Source organism: Eschrichtius robustus, chromosome 2, assembly GCF_028021215.1.
Source record: "Eschrichtius robustus isolate mEscRob2 chromosome 2, mEscRob2.pri, whole genome shotgun sequence".
Classification (NCBI taxonomy): Eukaryota; Metazoa; Chordata; class Mammalia; order Artiodactyla; family Eschrichtiidae; genus Eschrichtius; species Eschrichtius robustus.
In genome coordinates, this window is record NC_090825.1 from 98,545,495 (window position 1) to 98,562,648 (window position 17,154).

At 44.0% G+C, this 17,154-nt stretch overlaps 1 protein-coding gene across 1 annotated transcript; it reads left to right on the top strand.

Moving 5' to 3' along the window:
• Positions 1-965: 965 nt before the first annotated feature.
• On the top strand, positions 966-7,121 carry FAM170A (family with sequence similarity 170 member A). The gene is made up of 6 exons (XM_068534221.1): positions 966-1,023; positions 1,992-2,138; positions 4,481-4,621; positions 5,423-6,170; positions 6,443-6,501; positions 7,105-7,121. The coding sequence occupies exons 2-5, from the start codon at positions 2,069-2,071 to the stop codon at positions 6,447-6,449; spliced, it is 966 nt and encodes a 321-aa protein (XP_068390322.1). The 5' UTR covers positions 966-1,023; positions 1,992-2,068; the 3' UTR covers positions 6,450-6,501; positions 7,105-7,121.
• The last annotated feature ends 10,033 nt before the right edge of the window (positions 7,122-17,154 follow it).

A 17,154-nucleotide genomic window follows, 5' to 3' on the forward strand; every position in this document is an offset into this window, starting at 1 on the left:
CGAATCTAAACCTAATTAATTCTCTAGCTATAACTACCTGTTTATAAGGAAATAGAGGTAATAGGGAACATCTTAAATGACATCAGAGGGATACAATCAACAGACTCCTGTGGAAAATTCTACAGGATAAATTACTTAGTTTCTTCAATAAATCGGTGCCAAATCAAAGGGAGGGAGAACTGTTGTAGACTAAAAGACACATGGACATATTGCAAGGCGTGGACCTTCTTTAGATCTTGATTTCAATAGATGATGTATAAAAAAGACATTTAAACACATTTGGAGGCAATTGAGTATGGCTTAGTTATTGTGGTAAGAAGAAATGATGATTAAATTTGTTGGGTGAGATAATGATGTTATGTTAGAAACAAGTTTTTATCTGTTGGAGGTAAATACTATGGCATGTAAGGAGAAATGACATAATGTCTGAGATTTACAATAAAAAACAGCACTTCCCCCACCCTCCCCAAACTCCTAAACCAAAATACATACACAAAAAACTAAAAGTGTGCGAGTGAGGGTGTGTGTTTGTGTGTGTGTGTGTAGCAGAAGAAGAATGGCAGACTTTTGATAATTGTTGAAACTGGGTGATGGGTAAATGGTGCTGCATTCCTTTTATATCATTCTCTTTACTTTGTGTATGTTTGAAAATTTCTACCACAAAAAAATTAAGAAAAAAATCCTCCTTGCCTCTTCTTTTCTAGGGATTCTCCAAGAAGCAGGAAGATTGAATCTCATCAGCAAACCCTCACAAGGCTGAAGTTGTCCTCTCTTCACTCTCCCGCTGCCTGAAACCTTAAGTCATTCTGCAGTGCCCTTTCAAATTGGGACCCGCCTCAGTCCATGTGGTATTTCTAATGAAAGCAGTGACTTCTGGGAGGCTACCTCATCCCGTGCACCGATCTTCCCACTGGATCCTGGCCACTACCTCAAAATGAGGTGTCTCTAATTCTAGAGTGGAATCAGGAGGATCCAGATGCATTGCCACTTATAACTGGTATAAATTACAGCCCACAAGCAGAGGTGTGCAAGAAATAGTACGAAAATTTTTTTATAACTCCATGTAATTTGTATTTTAAGCCTTGATCCTGCTGGTGTCCTGTTTGGATTTCCGCCGTCCCTATTTGGAAGTCATACAGGCCAAAGTTTTGAGGGAGTGGGTGGAAGCATGATCATTGTTGACTGGAGCCCACAGTTGTAAGTGTAGATGCCCATCAGCTCGGAGGTCATGCCTCCTTTAGGTTTGGTGGCTCCAGTGCCATGCGTGGGACAGGTTGCCATGATTCTGCTTGTATGCACACTATAGCCATCTGCTTTTAGAATTTTTGCTCCATTTACCCCTCCAGCCACACTTGAGAGGCCTTTTCTCCTCCAGGATTTACAGACATCTCTCTCTGACTTAATTAGCACATTTCAACACTCCAGTAGGGAAACAAGACAGTACCTAATTTCAAAAACCTGCTTCTGTTATGTTTCTGCTCAAGTATCCTCTCTTTTCCATGGAGTTTGCGATTTTAGAAATAAAAGCCAAGATGATGAGCATGCTATTTCTGCTATGCCCTGCCGGGCTCTTCCACTGGCCAGTGAACATAGGGTCTGCTACCCACTTGAATGCAGAAGGGAAAGGGTGAAATAAAGGAAGAAAAGGAAAAAAATGAACAGGAACAGATTAACATCTCAAAGTATCCTGCCACATTTGAAAGTTGTGAGAGTTGAATTCATGGGAAAGGTTCTGCTGGGAAAAAGGAGTTGTTCTTGAAAATGGGGTCTGTGCTGTTGCAGAGACTGTTGAACCTAGGTCCACAGAATGCTCTGATGCCATCATTGAGGTTAGAGAATTCTGCTGTAGGCCTGGCAACCTTTGAAACTTAACAGCCCTGGTGAGCACTAAGCAGTACTGCTTGTTCACTAAGTGGTCCAAGTTCTTCAGCCATTTAGGAGACTTGACTATTTTTATTTGTATTGAATCATTTCAACGGATTTCCCAAAAGCCAAGAAGGGCCAACCTGTAGGGAAGAGGAGGAGTTGGACGTGAGGCATCTTCTAAGGGAATCTTCCAGTTGGTAGGATGAAACGGCGACAAAAGAGGAAACATCTGGAAAGTGAAGAGTCCCAGGAAACTGCCGAGAAGGGAGGAGGTATGTGGGGGGCAACTTGTCTGGGGCACATGGGTTTCTGCCAACCTGAGCCTTCTCTAGGAAGGGGGGTACTGAGAACGTGTCATCTGTGAAGCAGGGTGCGAGAGACCTTGTCTCACTGATGCTGCCGTATCCACGCGGAGGGTCCCTGTGGTGTGAGATGGCACAGAACGGCCAGGTGCCCCTGGGAGATGGGAGGTCAGCTCCGCTGGACTGAGGACCCTCTCCTGGGGCTGCCGGGCCTGGAGCTTTGTCGGACTCAGCAGGCTGTATCCTGCTTGCACAGGCCTAGAGGTGCAGCTTTTCTCAGTCCCCGAGTTCTCTCTTATTCTCTTTGATCTTCCCCTGGGGTCACGAGGTGGGGGATGTGAAGGATGCAAGGTGCTGAGAGAGACCCATGAGCTGCTTGGCCCCTTTTGCCAAAGTGGAAGGAGAAGCCCCATGAGTTGAAGGCCTTGTTGAAAAGTATCTTGAGAAGTGGAATGCAGTTCGAAAGGAGATTGTTTGTCTAGGGATGGTGTCATTGAAAGCAAGGAGGTTTTATTCCTTCGACAGGAAGAATTTCCCAAAGGAGATCAAGGGAAGGGAAGGGCTTTCCAGAGACTGAGACCGCATGGGCGGGGGTGAGAGATGTCCTCAGGGTCCTGCGGGGAGCTCTGAGAGCCACGGGCCACGTGGTGCCTGCGTGCCTTAAACATAGGCGAGTAGCTTGCCTTGGGAGAGGGGTGGTCACGTGAGGAAGTGGGGCAGAGTGGAGCCTACCCCAGAGTTCCAGCTGCAGGCATCTGCCCCAGATTAGAGCCCAGTAGCTGCTACCAGGCCCAGGGCCCTGGAGACTAGGATGGGCCCTGGGAATGGAGGTCTAGACAGCAGGCAGATTTTCAGGCAGTGGCTGGGACAGGCTGGGGAAGGCAATGACTGCCCCTGTCCTGACCATTCAGAATATTTTTCTCTATGTTCCAGTGTGTGTGAGTGAGTGTGTGTGTGTGTGTGTGTGTGTGTGTGTGTGTGTGTGGTAGTGGAGAGAAGAGCGGGATGAATGGGGGTAGAGTTCTTATCAGATATAAAGTCTGCATGGTAAAGTTCTTGTCACCCTGCCTTGACCTGGGTGACACTCGGTGTATACAGAATTCTTGTTAGGGGTGTTTTATGAGACAGTATCTCATACACCCATGTACACTCTGATACAGCAAATATATCACACACCCCACATATAACTTCCTTATTAAACCACACACAGCACATGTAGGTATATACACGCATCACTCCTGTACTACGTTCTCATACAACCCACCTGTGTCACAATCCTCTCCTCCAACACCAAACGCTGGAGATGAGATATGTATATAGACACACACACTATATATATATGACACACTGTATATATATGTATCTCCTCAACTCTCGCAAACACAGCTAACTTCAGCTATCTCTAAATACCTCTGTAAGAACCAGTCACATGTCATACACACCACACTTATAACACATTCTTTAGTGATGCCAGACCCGCTTTGTACAAACCACAGTAAAGCACAGTCTCACTAACCCATGTCAGGGTTGCCAGATAAAATATGGGCTGTCCAGTTAAATTTGAATTCCAGATAAACAACAAGTAATTTTTGAGTATGAGTATGTCCCAAATATTGTATGGGCCATACTTACACGAAAAATAAGTAAGACCAAATACTGCATGGGAATACTTACACTACAAAATTATTCTGGGTTTATCTGAAATTGAATTTAACCGGGTGCCCTGTATTTTTGTTTGCTAAGTCTGGCAACCGTTATATACTTACCGCCAGCTGATGTGTTATATATTTACTGTATTGTTGTTTAGTGTTTGTCTTCCTCTACTAGAATGTGCAGCATTACCAGAGACTAGAACAATGGAAGAGTGCCGGATACATAGGAGTAGCTGCTTACCGAACCTTGGTGAATGAATGAATGAACACACACCATAAATACAAGCCACACCGTGTGATGAGGAAAAGTTACATGTCCCAGAATTCCTGACTTGTGAACAGAAATCATGCACACAGAGGCCACAGATACAGATACACACATCTGCACTGTGCTCCCCACGCCAACCCCACTCTTACCACAGACTTAAGTGATACACATCACTCACTCTTGACACATACTCACAGTCACCACCTAGGCCCACATTACCCACGAGACACTGACAGAATAAGTATTGATTTTAATTAAATACTGGAGTATCCACTGGGAACCACACTCTCAACTGTGTGTATTCACTGCACCTGACACGTGTCAGACCGTCAGTAAATATTTGTGGACAGAGCATTGAGGAACCCACCCTGAGCCTTTCATTCCTCCCTCAGGAATCTCGAAGTCACAAGAGGATCCCCCTCGGCTTGGATCCCCTGTGGTGGCCCAAGGCTGCAGCCCAGGGGCAGGGGAGGTCTCCTCTGCCTCTGAATACTTCTCCTGTGCTTCTTCTCCACGCAAGCTCATCCACGGTGGTAAGGGCGCGGGGCTCCTCAGGTGACGGGCTGCTTGGCTGGGAGGCAGGAGGCACACAGGTCCCAGGGAGGCTGAGAGGAAACCCAGGGTCATCAGAGGCGCTGAGGGCTCTGTGGAGGAGCCTGAGCAGGATGGCTGAGCTGTACGAACGAGGGCGTGGATCTCAGCTGAGTCTGGGGGCGTGTGAATCCTGGTACCACCATGGTGGGGAAGTTAAGGAGCAGGGGCCGGAAAGGTCTGGGCTTGAGGTGGAGGGCAGAGGGACCAGATTAAGCATCTTCAGAGGAAAATGTAGGGTTTGCCTTTGCCTTTGCTTCTAGAGAAGGACAGAGTTCTTCATCATAGACCTCCAGCCTGAGAGCAGGACCATCCAGCTGAGGTCCACCCAGCTCACACATACATCCGCTCTCCAGGCACAGCCATTCTCAGTGCACACGTAAACCCCAAGCACGTGATCCACAGTGCTCCTCTCCTACACCCCCATTCCACAAGTAATGCACCCGATATTCCCAAACTCACACTCCTCGTAGTACACGCATCCTCCCACATCCCTCACATACCACAGCCCTCACCACCATACTCCACACCCCTGTATACACACACCACTCCAGTATCCCCCCACACGCAGATGAAAAGCCCACAGATGACACCAGATACACCACTCCATCCTACGGCCAACAGACACCAAGCTCATGACACAGCTACGTCATGCAAATGTCCCTCTCTCACCTACCACACCTGCTCCCTCAGCTTCCAGCATGGCCCGTGCATGTTATTATGTTTTTAATTTCCTTTCCCAGGAATCTGGAGATTACATCGAGACACTCCCCAGCCTAGAGCACCCCTAGCTCGGGTTCAGGAACAAGGGGAGACCGCTCCCCCACCACAGTGTGTCGCCTTCTCATCCCCTTCATCCGATAAGACCTCTCTGTATACAAACAAAGAGGAAAGAGGCATGAAAATATACTACATGCGGGTGAAAACGATCAAGGGTGTAGCTGTCTCCTGGGAGACAGAGAAACCCTTGGGCTTGCTAGAAAAGCGGCCGAGGATAGAAGAAGTGACCCTTCCTGAGGATGTGCGGGTAGGTACTCCCCGCTCTGATGTGTCCACCAGGAACCTCCTGTCTGACAGTGAGCCCACTGGGGAGGAGAAAGAGTGTGAGGAAAGGGCAGAGTCATACAGCCCATCAGGGTCAGCTGCAGTCCAGGAGAGACCCAGGGCCAAGACACCGGACAGGCTGGTGACCATGGAGGCCGGCTTCAGGTGCATGGCCTGCTGCCGGGTGTTCCCCACCTTGGAGATCCTCCGGCAACACGTGCGGTACGGCGTCCAGGAGGGCTTCAGCTGCCATGTCTTTCATCTCACCATGGCCCAGCTGATGGGCAATGTGGAATCCGAGAGCACCACCGAGGAGGAGGTGGAGGAGGAGGAGAAGCAAGGAGCAAAGGAGAATGAGGAGGAGCAGCCCACGGGGGAAGACCTCAGCCCGAGGAGACCGTGGAGCCAACGTCCAGGCTGCGTGTTTCATTCTCCGAAGGACAGGAAGTGAGCAGGGGCTGGGGCTGTGGAGGGAGCTGTACCTTCTCCGAGCCAGTCCCGTCTCTCCACCCCAGACTCATGCTTCCATAAGGGAGAGTTGGGGGCTTTAGCACCTCAGGGGATAACTGAAGGGGAGATAACCGGCTCCCGTGCTTCTGGCCCAGTCATGTAATAATAAAGTAATGACTGTAAGTGGGAATTTATCCTGAGCTTTTCAGCTTCCACAGGAAATTCTCTTTAGCTAAGAAGTGTTTTTCTCTCTTTTGATTTCCACACAGCAACTGAGATTCATGGGATAGAAGATCCTAGAAGACGGTGTGGCCTTCTGTTGGAAGAGGTAAGGCTTGAGGCTGGCACAGTCTTCTGAGCCTATGTCACGAGGGCCCAGAGGAGTGTAAGGGAAGGGGCCGCAGAGATGTGCTGGTTTATCTAATGGCTCTGCAGTTGCATCAACTTGGGACACACCCAGCACTTCCAAAGGAATTGACCTGTGTTGACTTAAACAAGAATGTGGAGCGTTTTGACTAGGAGTTTTCTCAGGGTCTGCATGATGGGCCTCAGCTCTAAGAGGACGTACTGCCAGCAGCTCCTTCTCGGCAGAGAGAGCCAGGGGTGGTCTGAAGAGAGGACAGGGGGCCTCGCAGGACCAGAAGTTTGAGGTCTGAGAGCCTGTGGCCTGAGCTGAGATCTCACCCTGACCAGTGTACCTAGCCTTCTGGGACAAAGGGAAATGTGAAAGGGAGTCAGGTGGAAATGAGGTCCCCCGAGATATGGAAATGTTCCAGAACCTTCGTTGTGCGGTAGTTGATCTGGAGCCAAGCTCACTGTGGTGTGTGTGGCTCTCAGCTTTAAGGCAACGCTGGAGGGTAACCCTGACCAGCAGAGCTTATAGTGCTTCTTGTCTCTTCCTGTTCTGCCTCATTTGTTTTATCCCTTCCAGGGAGAAGAAAGGACCCTCGGGATAGTAGTAGCAGACAGAGTGCCAGTGGTCTGAAGGAGGATGAAGGGCCCAGCACTCAGTCTAACATCATATGACAGTATAAATATCATAGGCAATAAAGGGCATTTTCCAAACCTTTCCTGGGTGTTTCATTTAATTACATTTATCTATCTATGCATCTATCTATCAGTCATCTACATCTGTATCTTTCAGGGTTCGTGAACAAGCTTTCACATAAGCACTAGGGACGTCCACCAGCATTTTCCAGAAGGAGGCCTGGAAATTGCTGGGGACTTCTCACAAATAGGGAATGGCCACAACCCTTGCCACACAGACTATGCGCGTGGCCCTCCTGACTTACTCCCACTCACTCTGTGAATTGCCCGAGGTCTGAGATGGGGGTGCTGGCTGGAGGCAATGATCACGTGCAGGCTGGATCTCCTCCAGATTCTGATTCTCTTCCTGGGCATGTCGTCCTCAAGCACAGTTTCCATGTCCCTGGCCACACTGATCTCTCTCCTTCAGTCCTTCCCTCCCTCCCTTTCCTGCCTCCGAGTGCAGAGAATACTTTTTACATTTGAGATGAGATTTATATTTTGTTCACAGAATTCTCACCTGTTCTACTGTGGCTTCCGTTTTTAACATTCCAAAGCTGAGAAGTTTCTTTTTTTCTCCCTCATTTCTGCTGAGTCTTTACCTTCCTAATGCAGTGAACTCAGAGTGCCTAGCTGACTGCATGGGGGAAAAAATCCAGGGAGCAAAGAGAAATAATAAAAGATATCAGTTAATTTTTCATAGTGTTATCCAACTATATATTTTTAAAATTTAGTAATAATATTAGGAATATTCTCTTTATAAAAAACTGAATTATTGGGCTTCCCTGGTGCGCAGTGGTTAAGAATCTGCCTGCAACTGCAGGGGACATGGGTTCGAGCCCTGGTCTGGGAAGATCCCACATGCCGCAGAGCAACTAAGCCCGTGCAGCACAGCTACCGAGCCTGCACTCTAGAGCCCCCATGCCACAACTACTGAGCCCCCGTGCCACAACTACTGAAGCCTGCATGCCTAGAGCTTGTGCTCTGCAACAGGAGAAGCCACTGCAATGGGAAGCCCGTGCACCACAGTGAAGAGTAGCCCCCGCTCACTGCAACTAGAGAATGCCCGCTAGCAGCAACAAAGACCCAATGCAGCCAAAAATCAATAAATTAATTAAAAAAAACAATTATTTTAAAGGGTACAATGTATAAAAGTACAATAAAAGTCCCCCTTCATAACCGCCCAACCCCACTCTGAAGACTACTTCCTTTTGTAGAGATTATTGATCACTAGCTGTCTGATTTCAAGACTTTTGGTCCATGAATTTACTTATGTAGGTGCTTTATATGTGATTTATAGCTTTATAGAGATTTTTTATTTATAAATTATATCATACCATATCTATTCTAAAATTAAGATTTTGATTGGAGATATTTTGATGTCTTTAATATAGAGATTTAGTATAAATCTTTGGTGTAGGTCTATCCCATTTTTTAGGCAAATGTTATTTATTTACTTCTAGTGACAAATCATAATATAATTATTCCCCTATTGATGGACACTTCGAGAAAGATACTCTTTTTCTCCTGCAATTGCCTTGTGACTTTACCTGTTAACCAGATTGTGTTTCTTCTAAGTATTTTTGATTTATAAATTGTATCATACCATATCTATTCTAAAATTAACATTTTGATTGGAGATCTTTTAATGTCTTTTAGATAGAGATTTAATATTAATATTTTAAATAGTCTCCCGTTTCCCTGTGGATTATTGACATTTTAAACTCTGCACTTCAGTTTTCCCTCAATACCTGTAATTTTGTCATGGCTATTTCTCTACTTAAAGATGAGTATCTCTATGATTGATTTCTTCATTTTTTTCCCCATCTCTTTCCAAGGTACTGAATTTGATTGTGTCTTTTGAATTAGTGAAAAATGCTAGTCCTTGAGTCAGGACATCGGGCCCTTTACCAAGTAACTCAACCTATCTGGGCTTCAGCTTCTGTATGTGTGATCAAGAGGCTTGGACTAGCTGACTCTTCAAATGCTGTGTTTCTTTGATTCACTCTAACTTACTGATCTGCTACTTAGGAAGAGGGTCTGTTCTCATAAAGTAAGAACAGTTTTTTTAATCCTTGGGTTGGGCAGAGTTTAATTGGTCATACTCAGTTTGTTAGTTATATTTACTTTTACATATGCGTAACTCTAAGTAATGTATATAGCTCTTGTGACTATTTTTTTGTTTTTTGCTGACACAGCAAGAGGCTTTATTGGGAAGGAGCGCCCGGGCGGAGAGCAGCAGGGTTAGGGAACCCAGGCAGACTGCTCTGCCACGTGCCTCGCAGTCTCGGGCTTCACGGTAATGGGGTTAGTTTCCGGGTTGCCGCCGGCCCATCACCTTGCTTGGCCTGTAGTCGGCCTCAGGGTCCTTCCGGGTGGCGCGCGCATCTCTCAGCCAAGATGGATTCCAGTGCGAAGGGCTCTGCGAGGTTGGTCGTCTCCGCCGTCTTCTGGCCCCTCCCGAGTCCTGCTGGTTAGTTTTCCTCGGCAGCACCGTGTTCCGTGTCGGGACCTCCTGTTGTGAGACGCCTCAGGCAAGTGGTCATCCTCGTGCCGGGCCGAGGCGGGCGGTTTCGTTCCCTCACAGAATTACACGCAGCTTTTCGAGGACGGGGCTGCAAAGGGGAGGAGAAATGGGGCAACACCTGGGAGGGAAGTGGGCTAAGAGAGGGTCGTTGTCTTTTAAAGAGAAGAAATAAGACCACGTTTGTGAGGCGGTGGAAGGTTGCAGTGGAGAGGGGAGAGTTGCTGGTGTGTTAAGCACTGAGAGAGGAGATGGGGACCCGGGCCGGAGGTCCCTCTCCGGTACCAGAGGGAGAGGGGACTGAGGCAGAGCGCAGAGGAGGGGGCGGGAGAGGGGCTGTGGGCTTCCCTCCAGTGGCTTCTGCCTCCTCTGTGCAGTAAAAGCTGGTCACCAGTAAGAGGCAGGGAAGGGGCAGGAGCTGGCGGTTTGAGGGGTGGTAGGACCGGAAAAGGCAGAAAACCCTGGAACAAGGGCAGGACTGAGGTGGGGTCATGACTGCCGCTTTGGGCAGGAGAGAAACTCCACACAGGAGTGCGTACACCTGCTGCCTTTCCTCCAGCCACGGGCAGGACGCTCAAAGGGAGGAATATGCTGGTGTCTTGGCTGCTTTCTGCCTCCTCAGGGGAATAGGCTCTCACAGGGGAAAATATCAAGAGCAGAGAGTAAAGCTAGAGCCAGACATTATTCCTCTTAGGCTGTCTGTAGTCAGATAGAAGTAGCCTGTCGTCTACCAGTCAGTCCATCAGTCAGTCAGTCAACAAAGACTCATCTTACAGACACCTGCTAAGCTCCAGGCACTGAGCGGTTGCTGGGGATATTAAAATACTGTCTTTCTTACTAGACTAACTGTTATTTAATGTGGCTGGAGTTCCGTCAGTGAGGATACTCTGGAGAAGGAGCGAGTCTTTCCGCCCAAGGGGAGAGGGCAGAGGAGGATCCCCACCAAGAGCTGCCCACGCTGCTTTCCTGGTTGGACCCTCTCTGTTCCTTGAACACACCTCACGCTGTTCCCTCTGCCCAGGGCCCTCTGCCCTGGCTCTTTGCATGGCTGATGCTTTCGTTATCTCTTACGTCTTATCTCAAAACCCTCTAGGCCTCTACCTAGAGCACCTTTGGACTCTGCCTGGAAGGCTCCTCCCCCACTCACCTGTGGCTCCCTCCCGTGTGTCTGTTCTTTTTTTCCACCTCAGCCTTACTGAGGTCTAGTTGACAAATAAAATCGTAAGATACTTAAAGCATACGTGCTGATTTGATACACGTATACATTGTGGAATGATTCCCCCAGTGAGTTAATTACCATATCCATCACCTCACATATTTACCTTTTCTGTGTGTGGGAGAACATTTAAGCTCTACTCTCAGCAAATTTCAATTACACTATACAGTGCTATTAACTAGAGTCACCACGTTTTACATCAGATTCTCAGGCCTTATTCATCTCATAGCTGAAAATTTATACCCTTTTACTTTTACCAACCTCTCCCTATTTCCCCCACCACCAGCCACTGGCAACCACTTTTCTACTCTCGGTTTCTATGAGTTTGCCTTTCTTTTTTTTTTTTTTTTTCACACAGGCACACTGTATTTTATTTTTACAAGAGATAAATAGACTGACACCAAGCATTGTAAATGGATGACCACAACAAAAGCAACAATGATTGCAATTACCAAACACGAAACACACTCATACTATGTCATAATATTGACATTCAGTCCAGTAATCCTCCACTGTAACAGCTCCTTTACTTTGCAATGAAAATTGATTTCTATATTCTTTGCCTCTGAGTCCTTGTGGGATTTTTTTTTTTTAATTTCAAGCAGAAAATCACAAAAATTATAATCATCCTCATCAGTTCACTCAGTCCCATGTAATTAATTTTCTTTTTCATCCTGATCTTTTGTTAACACTTTTATGAGTTCATCAGTTTTTCATTAGAGTTCTGAAAATGCTTATTCATTCAGTTCAGCAGTACAGTCAGTTACCAGAAATTTGTACTTGTCAGAGTCTTTTCTATGAATTCCTTGGAGATGAAACCCTTTTATAGGAACATATTTGCAAAAGCATCAGAGTACACCCAGAAGTGTCTGTAACTGACAAAAGACTTAAAAAGGACCATGGTTAAAGATTTGATGAAAGTTCATAATAGTGCAATTGACAAGGAAATTTAGTTTTTTCTGAGATATACGTTTTAAAGTAATAACTAGAATTATGAATTATGACATTATACCAGAACATACAAGATTTTTAGAAATTTCACGTAATGTCTGAAACATTTATATTAACATACTTCCATACAGTTAACCCCATGAAAGTTTAGTATTAGTTGTTTTGTTTGTTTGTTTTTTTATACTGCAGGTTCTTATTAGTCATCAAGTTTATACAAATCAGTGTATACATGTCAATCCCAATCGCCCAATTCAGCACACCACCATCCCCACCCCACCACAGTTTTCCCCCCTTGGTGTCCATATGTGTGTTCTCTACATCTGTGTCTCAACTTCTGCCCTGCAAACCGGCTCATCTGTACCATTTTTCTAGGTTCCACATACATGCGTTAATATACGATATTTGTTTTTCTCTTTCTGACTTACTTCACTCTGTATGAGAGTCTCTAGATCCCTCCATGTCTCAACAAATGACTCAATTTCGTTCCTTTTTATGGGTGAGTAATATTCCATTGTATATATGTACCACATCTTCTTTATCCATTCGTCCGTCGATGGGCATCTGGGTTGCTTCCATGACCTGGCTATTGTAAATAGTGCTGCAATGAACATTGGGGTGCATGCGTCTTTTTGGGTTTTTTTTTGTTTTTTTTTTTTAAACATCTTTATTGAAGTATAATTGCCTTACAATGGTGTGTTAGCGTCTGCTTTATAACAAAGTGAATCAGTTATACATATACAATATGTTCCCATATCTCTTCCCTCTTGCATCTCCCTCCCTCCCACCCTCCCCATCCCACCCCTCTAGGTGGTCACAAAGCACCGAGCTGATCTCCCTGTGCTATGCGGCTGCTTCCCACTAGCTATCTATTTTACATTTGGTAGTGTATATATGTCCATGACACTCCCGCACCCTGTCACATCTCACCCCACCCCCTCCCCATATCCTCAAGTCCATTCTCTAGTAGGTCTGTGTCTTTATTCCCGTCTTGCCACTAGCTTCTTCATGGCCTTTTTTTTTTTTTTTCCTTAGATTCCGTATATATGTGTTAGCATACTGTATTTGTTTTTCTCTTTCTGACTTACTTCACTCTGTATGACAGACTCTAACTCCATCCACCTCATTACAAATACCTCCATTTCATTTCTTTTTATGGCTGAGTAATATTCCATTGTATATATGTGCCACATCTTCTTTATCCATTCATCTGTCGATGGGCATCTGGGTTGCTTCCATGACCTGGCTATTGTAAATAGTGCTGCAATGAACATTGGGGTGCATGCGTCTTTTTGAATTACGGTTTTCTCTGGGTATATGCCCAGTAGTGGGATTGCCGGGTCATATGGTAATTCTATTTTTAGTTTTTTGAGGAACCTCCATATTGTTCTCCATAGTGGCTGTATCAATTTACATTCCCACCAACAGTGCAAGAGGGTTCCCTTTTCTCCACACCCTCTCCAGCGTTTGTTGTTTGTAGATTTTCTGATGATGCCCATTCTAACTGGTGTGAGGTGATACCTCATTGTAGTTTTGATTTGCATTTCTCTAATTATTAGTGATGTTGTGCATCTTTTCATGTGCTTCTTGGCCATCTGTATATCTTCTTTGGAGAAATGTCTATTTAGGTCTTCTGCCCATTTTTGGATTGGGTTGTTTGTTTCTTTAATATTGAGCTGCATGAGCTGTTTATATATTTTGGAGATTAATCCTTTGTCCGTTGATTCGTTTGCAAATATTTTCTCCCATTCTGAGGGTTGTCTTTTCGTCTTGTTTATGGTTTCCTTTGCTGTGCAAAAGCTTTGAAGTTTCGTTAGGTCCCATTTGTTTATTTTTGTTTTTATTTCCATTACTGTAGGAGGTGGATCAAAAAAGATCTTGCTGTGATTTATGTCAAAGAGTGTTCTTCCTATGTTTACCTCTAAGAGTTTTATAGTGTCCGGTCTTACATTTAGGTCTCGAATCCATTTTGAGTTCATTTTTGTGTATGGTGTTAGGGAGCGTTGTAATTTCATTCTTTTACATGTAGCTGTCCAGTTTTCCCAGCACCACTTATTGAAGGGACTGTCTTTTCTCCATTATATATCTTTGCCTCGTTTGTCCTAGATTAGTTGACCATAGGTGCATGGGTTTATCTCTGGGCTTTCTATCTTGTTCCATTGATCTATGTTTCTGTTTTTGTGCCAGTACCATATTGTCTTGATTACTGTAGCTTTGTAGTACAGTCTGAAGTCAGGGAGTCTGATTCCTCCAGCTCCGTTTTTTTCCCTCAAGACTGCTTTGGCTATTTGGGGTCTTTTGTGTCTCTATACAAATTTTAAGATGATTTGTTCTAGTTGCATAAAAAATGCCATTGGTAATTTGATAGGGATTGCATTGAATCTGTAGATTGCTTTGGGCAGTAGAGTCATTTTCACAGTATTGATTCTTCCAATCCAAGAACATGGTGTATCTCTCCACCTGTTGGTATCATCTTTAATTTCTTTCATCAGTGTCTTATAGTTTTCTGCATACAGGTCTTTTGTCTCCCTAGGTAGGTTTATTCCTAGGTATTTTATTCTTTTGGTTGCAATGGTAAATGGGAGTGTTTCCATAATTTCTCTTTCAGATTTTTCATCATTAGTGTATAGGAATGCAAGAGATTTCTGTGCATTAATTTTGTATCCTGCAACTTTACCAAATTCATGGATTAGCTCTAGTAGTTTTCTGGTGGCATCTTTAGGATTCCCTATGTATAATATCATGTCATCTGCAAACAGTGACAGTTTTACTTCTTTTCCAATTTGGATTCCTTTTATTTCTTTTTCTTCTCTGAATGACGTGGCTAGGACTTCCAAAACTATGTTGAATAATAGTGGTGAGAGTGGACATCCCCGTCTCGTTCCTGATCTTAGAGGAAATGCTTCCAGTTTTTCACCATTGAGAAGATGTTTGCCGTGGGTTTGTCGTATATGGCGTTTATTATGTTGAGGTAGGTTCCCTCTATGCCCACTTTCTGGAGAGTTTGTATCATAAATGGGTGTTGAATTTTGTCAAAATCTTTTTCTGCATCTATTGAGATGATCATGTGGTTTTTATTCTTCAATTTGTTAATATGGTGTATCACGTTGATTGATTTGCGTATATTGAAGAATCCTTGCATCTCTGGGATTAATCCCACTTGATCATGGTGTATGATCCTTTTAATGTGTTGTTTTGGATTCTGTTTGCTAGTATTTTGTTGAGGATTTTTGCATCTATGTTCATCAGTGATATTGGTCTGTAATTTTTTTTTTTTTTGTAGTATCCTTGTCTGGTTTTGGTATCAGGGTGATGGTGGCCTCATAGAATGAGTATGGGAGTGTTCCTTCCTCTGCAAATTTTTGGAAGAGTTTTTTTTGGAATCTTTGATAGAATTCACCTGTGAAGCCATCTGGACCTGGACTTTTGTTTGTTGGAAGAGTTTTAATCACAGCTTCAATTTCATTACTTGTGATTGGTCTGTTCCATATTTTCTGTTTCTTCCTGGTTCAGTCTTGGAAGGTTATACCTTTCTAAGAACTTGTCCATTTCTTCCAGGTTGTCCATTTTATTGGCATAGAGTTGCTTGTAGTAGTCTCTTAGGATGCTTTGTATTTCTGTGGTGTCTGTTGTAACTTCTCCTTTTTTATTTCTGGTTTTATTGATGTGAGTCCTGTCCCTCTTTTTCTTGATGAGTCTGGCTAATGGCTTATCAATTTTGTTTATCTTCTCAAAGAACCAGCTTTTAGTTTTATTGATCTCTGCTATTGTTTTCTTTGTTTCTATTTCATTTATTTCCGCTGTGATCTTTATGATTTCTTTCCTTCTGCTAACTTTGGGTTTTGTTTGTTTTTGTTTCTCTAGTTTCTTTAGGTGTAAGGTTAGATTGTTTACTTGAGATTTTTCTTGTTTCTTTAGGTAGGCTTGTATAGCTATAAACTTCCCTCTTAAAACTGCCTTTGCTGCATCCCATAGGTTTTGGATCGTCGTGTTTTCATTGTCATTTGTCTCTAGGTATTTTTTGATTTCCTCTTCGATTTCTTCAGTGATCTCTTGGTTATTTAGTAACGTATTGTTTAGCCTCCACGTGTTTGTGTTTTTTATGTTTTTTTCCCTGTAATTCATTTCTAATGTCATAGCGTTGTGGTCAGAAAAGATGCTTGATATGATTTCAGTTTTCTTAAATTTACTGAGGCTTGATTTGTGACCCAAGATGTGATCTATCCTGGAGAATGTTCCGTGCGCACTTGAGAAGAAAGTGTAATCTGCTGTTTTTGGGTGGAATGTCCGATAAATATCAATGAAATCTATCTGGTCTATTGTGTCATTTAAAGCTTCTTTTTCCTTATTTATTTTCATTATGGATGATCTGTCCATTGGTGTAAGTGAGGTGTTAAAGTCCCCCACTCTTATTGAGTTACTGTCGATTTCCTCTTTTATAGCTGTTAGCAGTTGCCTTATGTATTGAGGTGCTCCTATGTTGGGTGCATATATATTTATAATTGTTATATCTTCTTCTTGGATTGATCCCTTGATCATTATGTAGTGTCCTTCCTTGTCTCTTGTAACATTCTTTATTTTAAAGTCTATTTTATCTGATATGAGTATAGCTACTCCAGCTTTCTTTTGATTTCCATTTGCATGGAATATCTTTTTGCATCCCCTCACTTTCCGTCTGTATGTGTCCCTAGGTCTGAAGTGGGTCTCTTGTAGACAGCATATATATGGGTCTTGTTTTTGTATCCATTCAGCCAGCCTGTGTCTTTTGGTTGGAGCATTTAATCCATTCACGTTTAAGGTAATTATCGATATGTATGTTCCTAGGACCATTTTCTTAATTGTTTTGGGTTTGTTTTTGTAGGTTCCTTTCTTCTCTTGTGTCTCCCACTTAGAGAAGTTCCTTTAACATTTGTTGTAGAGCTGGTTTGGTGGTGCTGAATTCTCTTAGCTGTTGCTTGTCTGTAAAGCTTTTGACTTCTCCATCAACTCTGAATGAGATCCTTGTCGGGTAGAGTAATCTTGGTTGTAGGTTCTTCCCTTTCATCACTTTAAGTATATCATGCCACTCCCTTCTGGCTTGTAGAGTTTCTGCTGAGAAATCAGCTGTTAACCTTATGGGAGTTCCCTTGTATGTTATTTGTCATTTTTCCCTTGCTGCTTTCAATAATTTTTCTTTGTCTTTCATTTTTGCCAATTTGATTACTACGTGTCTCGGCATGTTTCTCCTTGGGTTTATCCTGTATGCGACTCGCTGTGCTTCCTGGACT

Bases quoted from the DNA above. Each gene is read 5' to 3' on its own strand.
- FAM170A (XM_068534221.1), top strand. From the start codon at position 2,069: ATGAAACGGCGACAAAAGAGGAAACATCTGGAAAGTGAAGAGTCCCAG. The intron at 2,139-4,480 runs GTATGTGGGGGG...TTCCTCCCTCAG, and splicing joins AACTGCCGAGAAGGGAGGAG to GAATCTCGAAGTCACAAGAG. The intron at 4,622-5,422 runs GTAAGGGCGCGG...TTCCTTTCCCAG, and splicing joins ACGCAAGCTCATCCACGGTG to GAATCTGGAGATTACATCGA.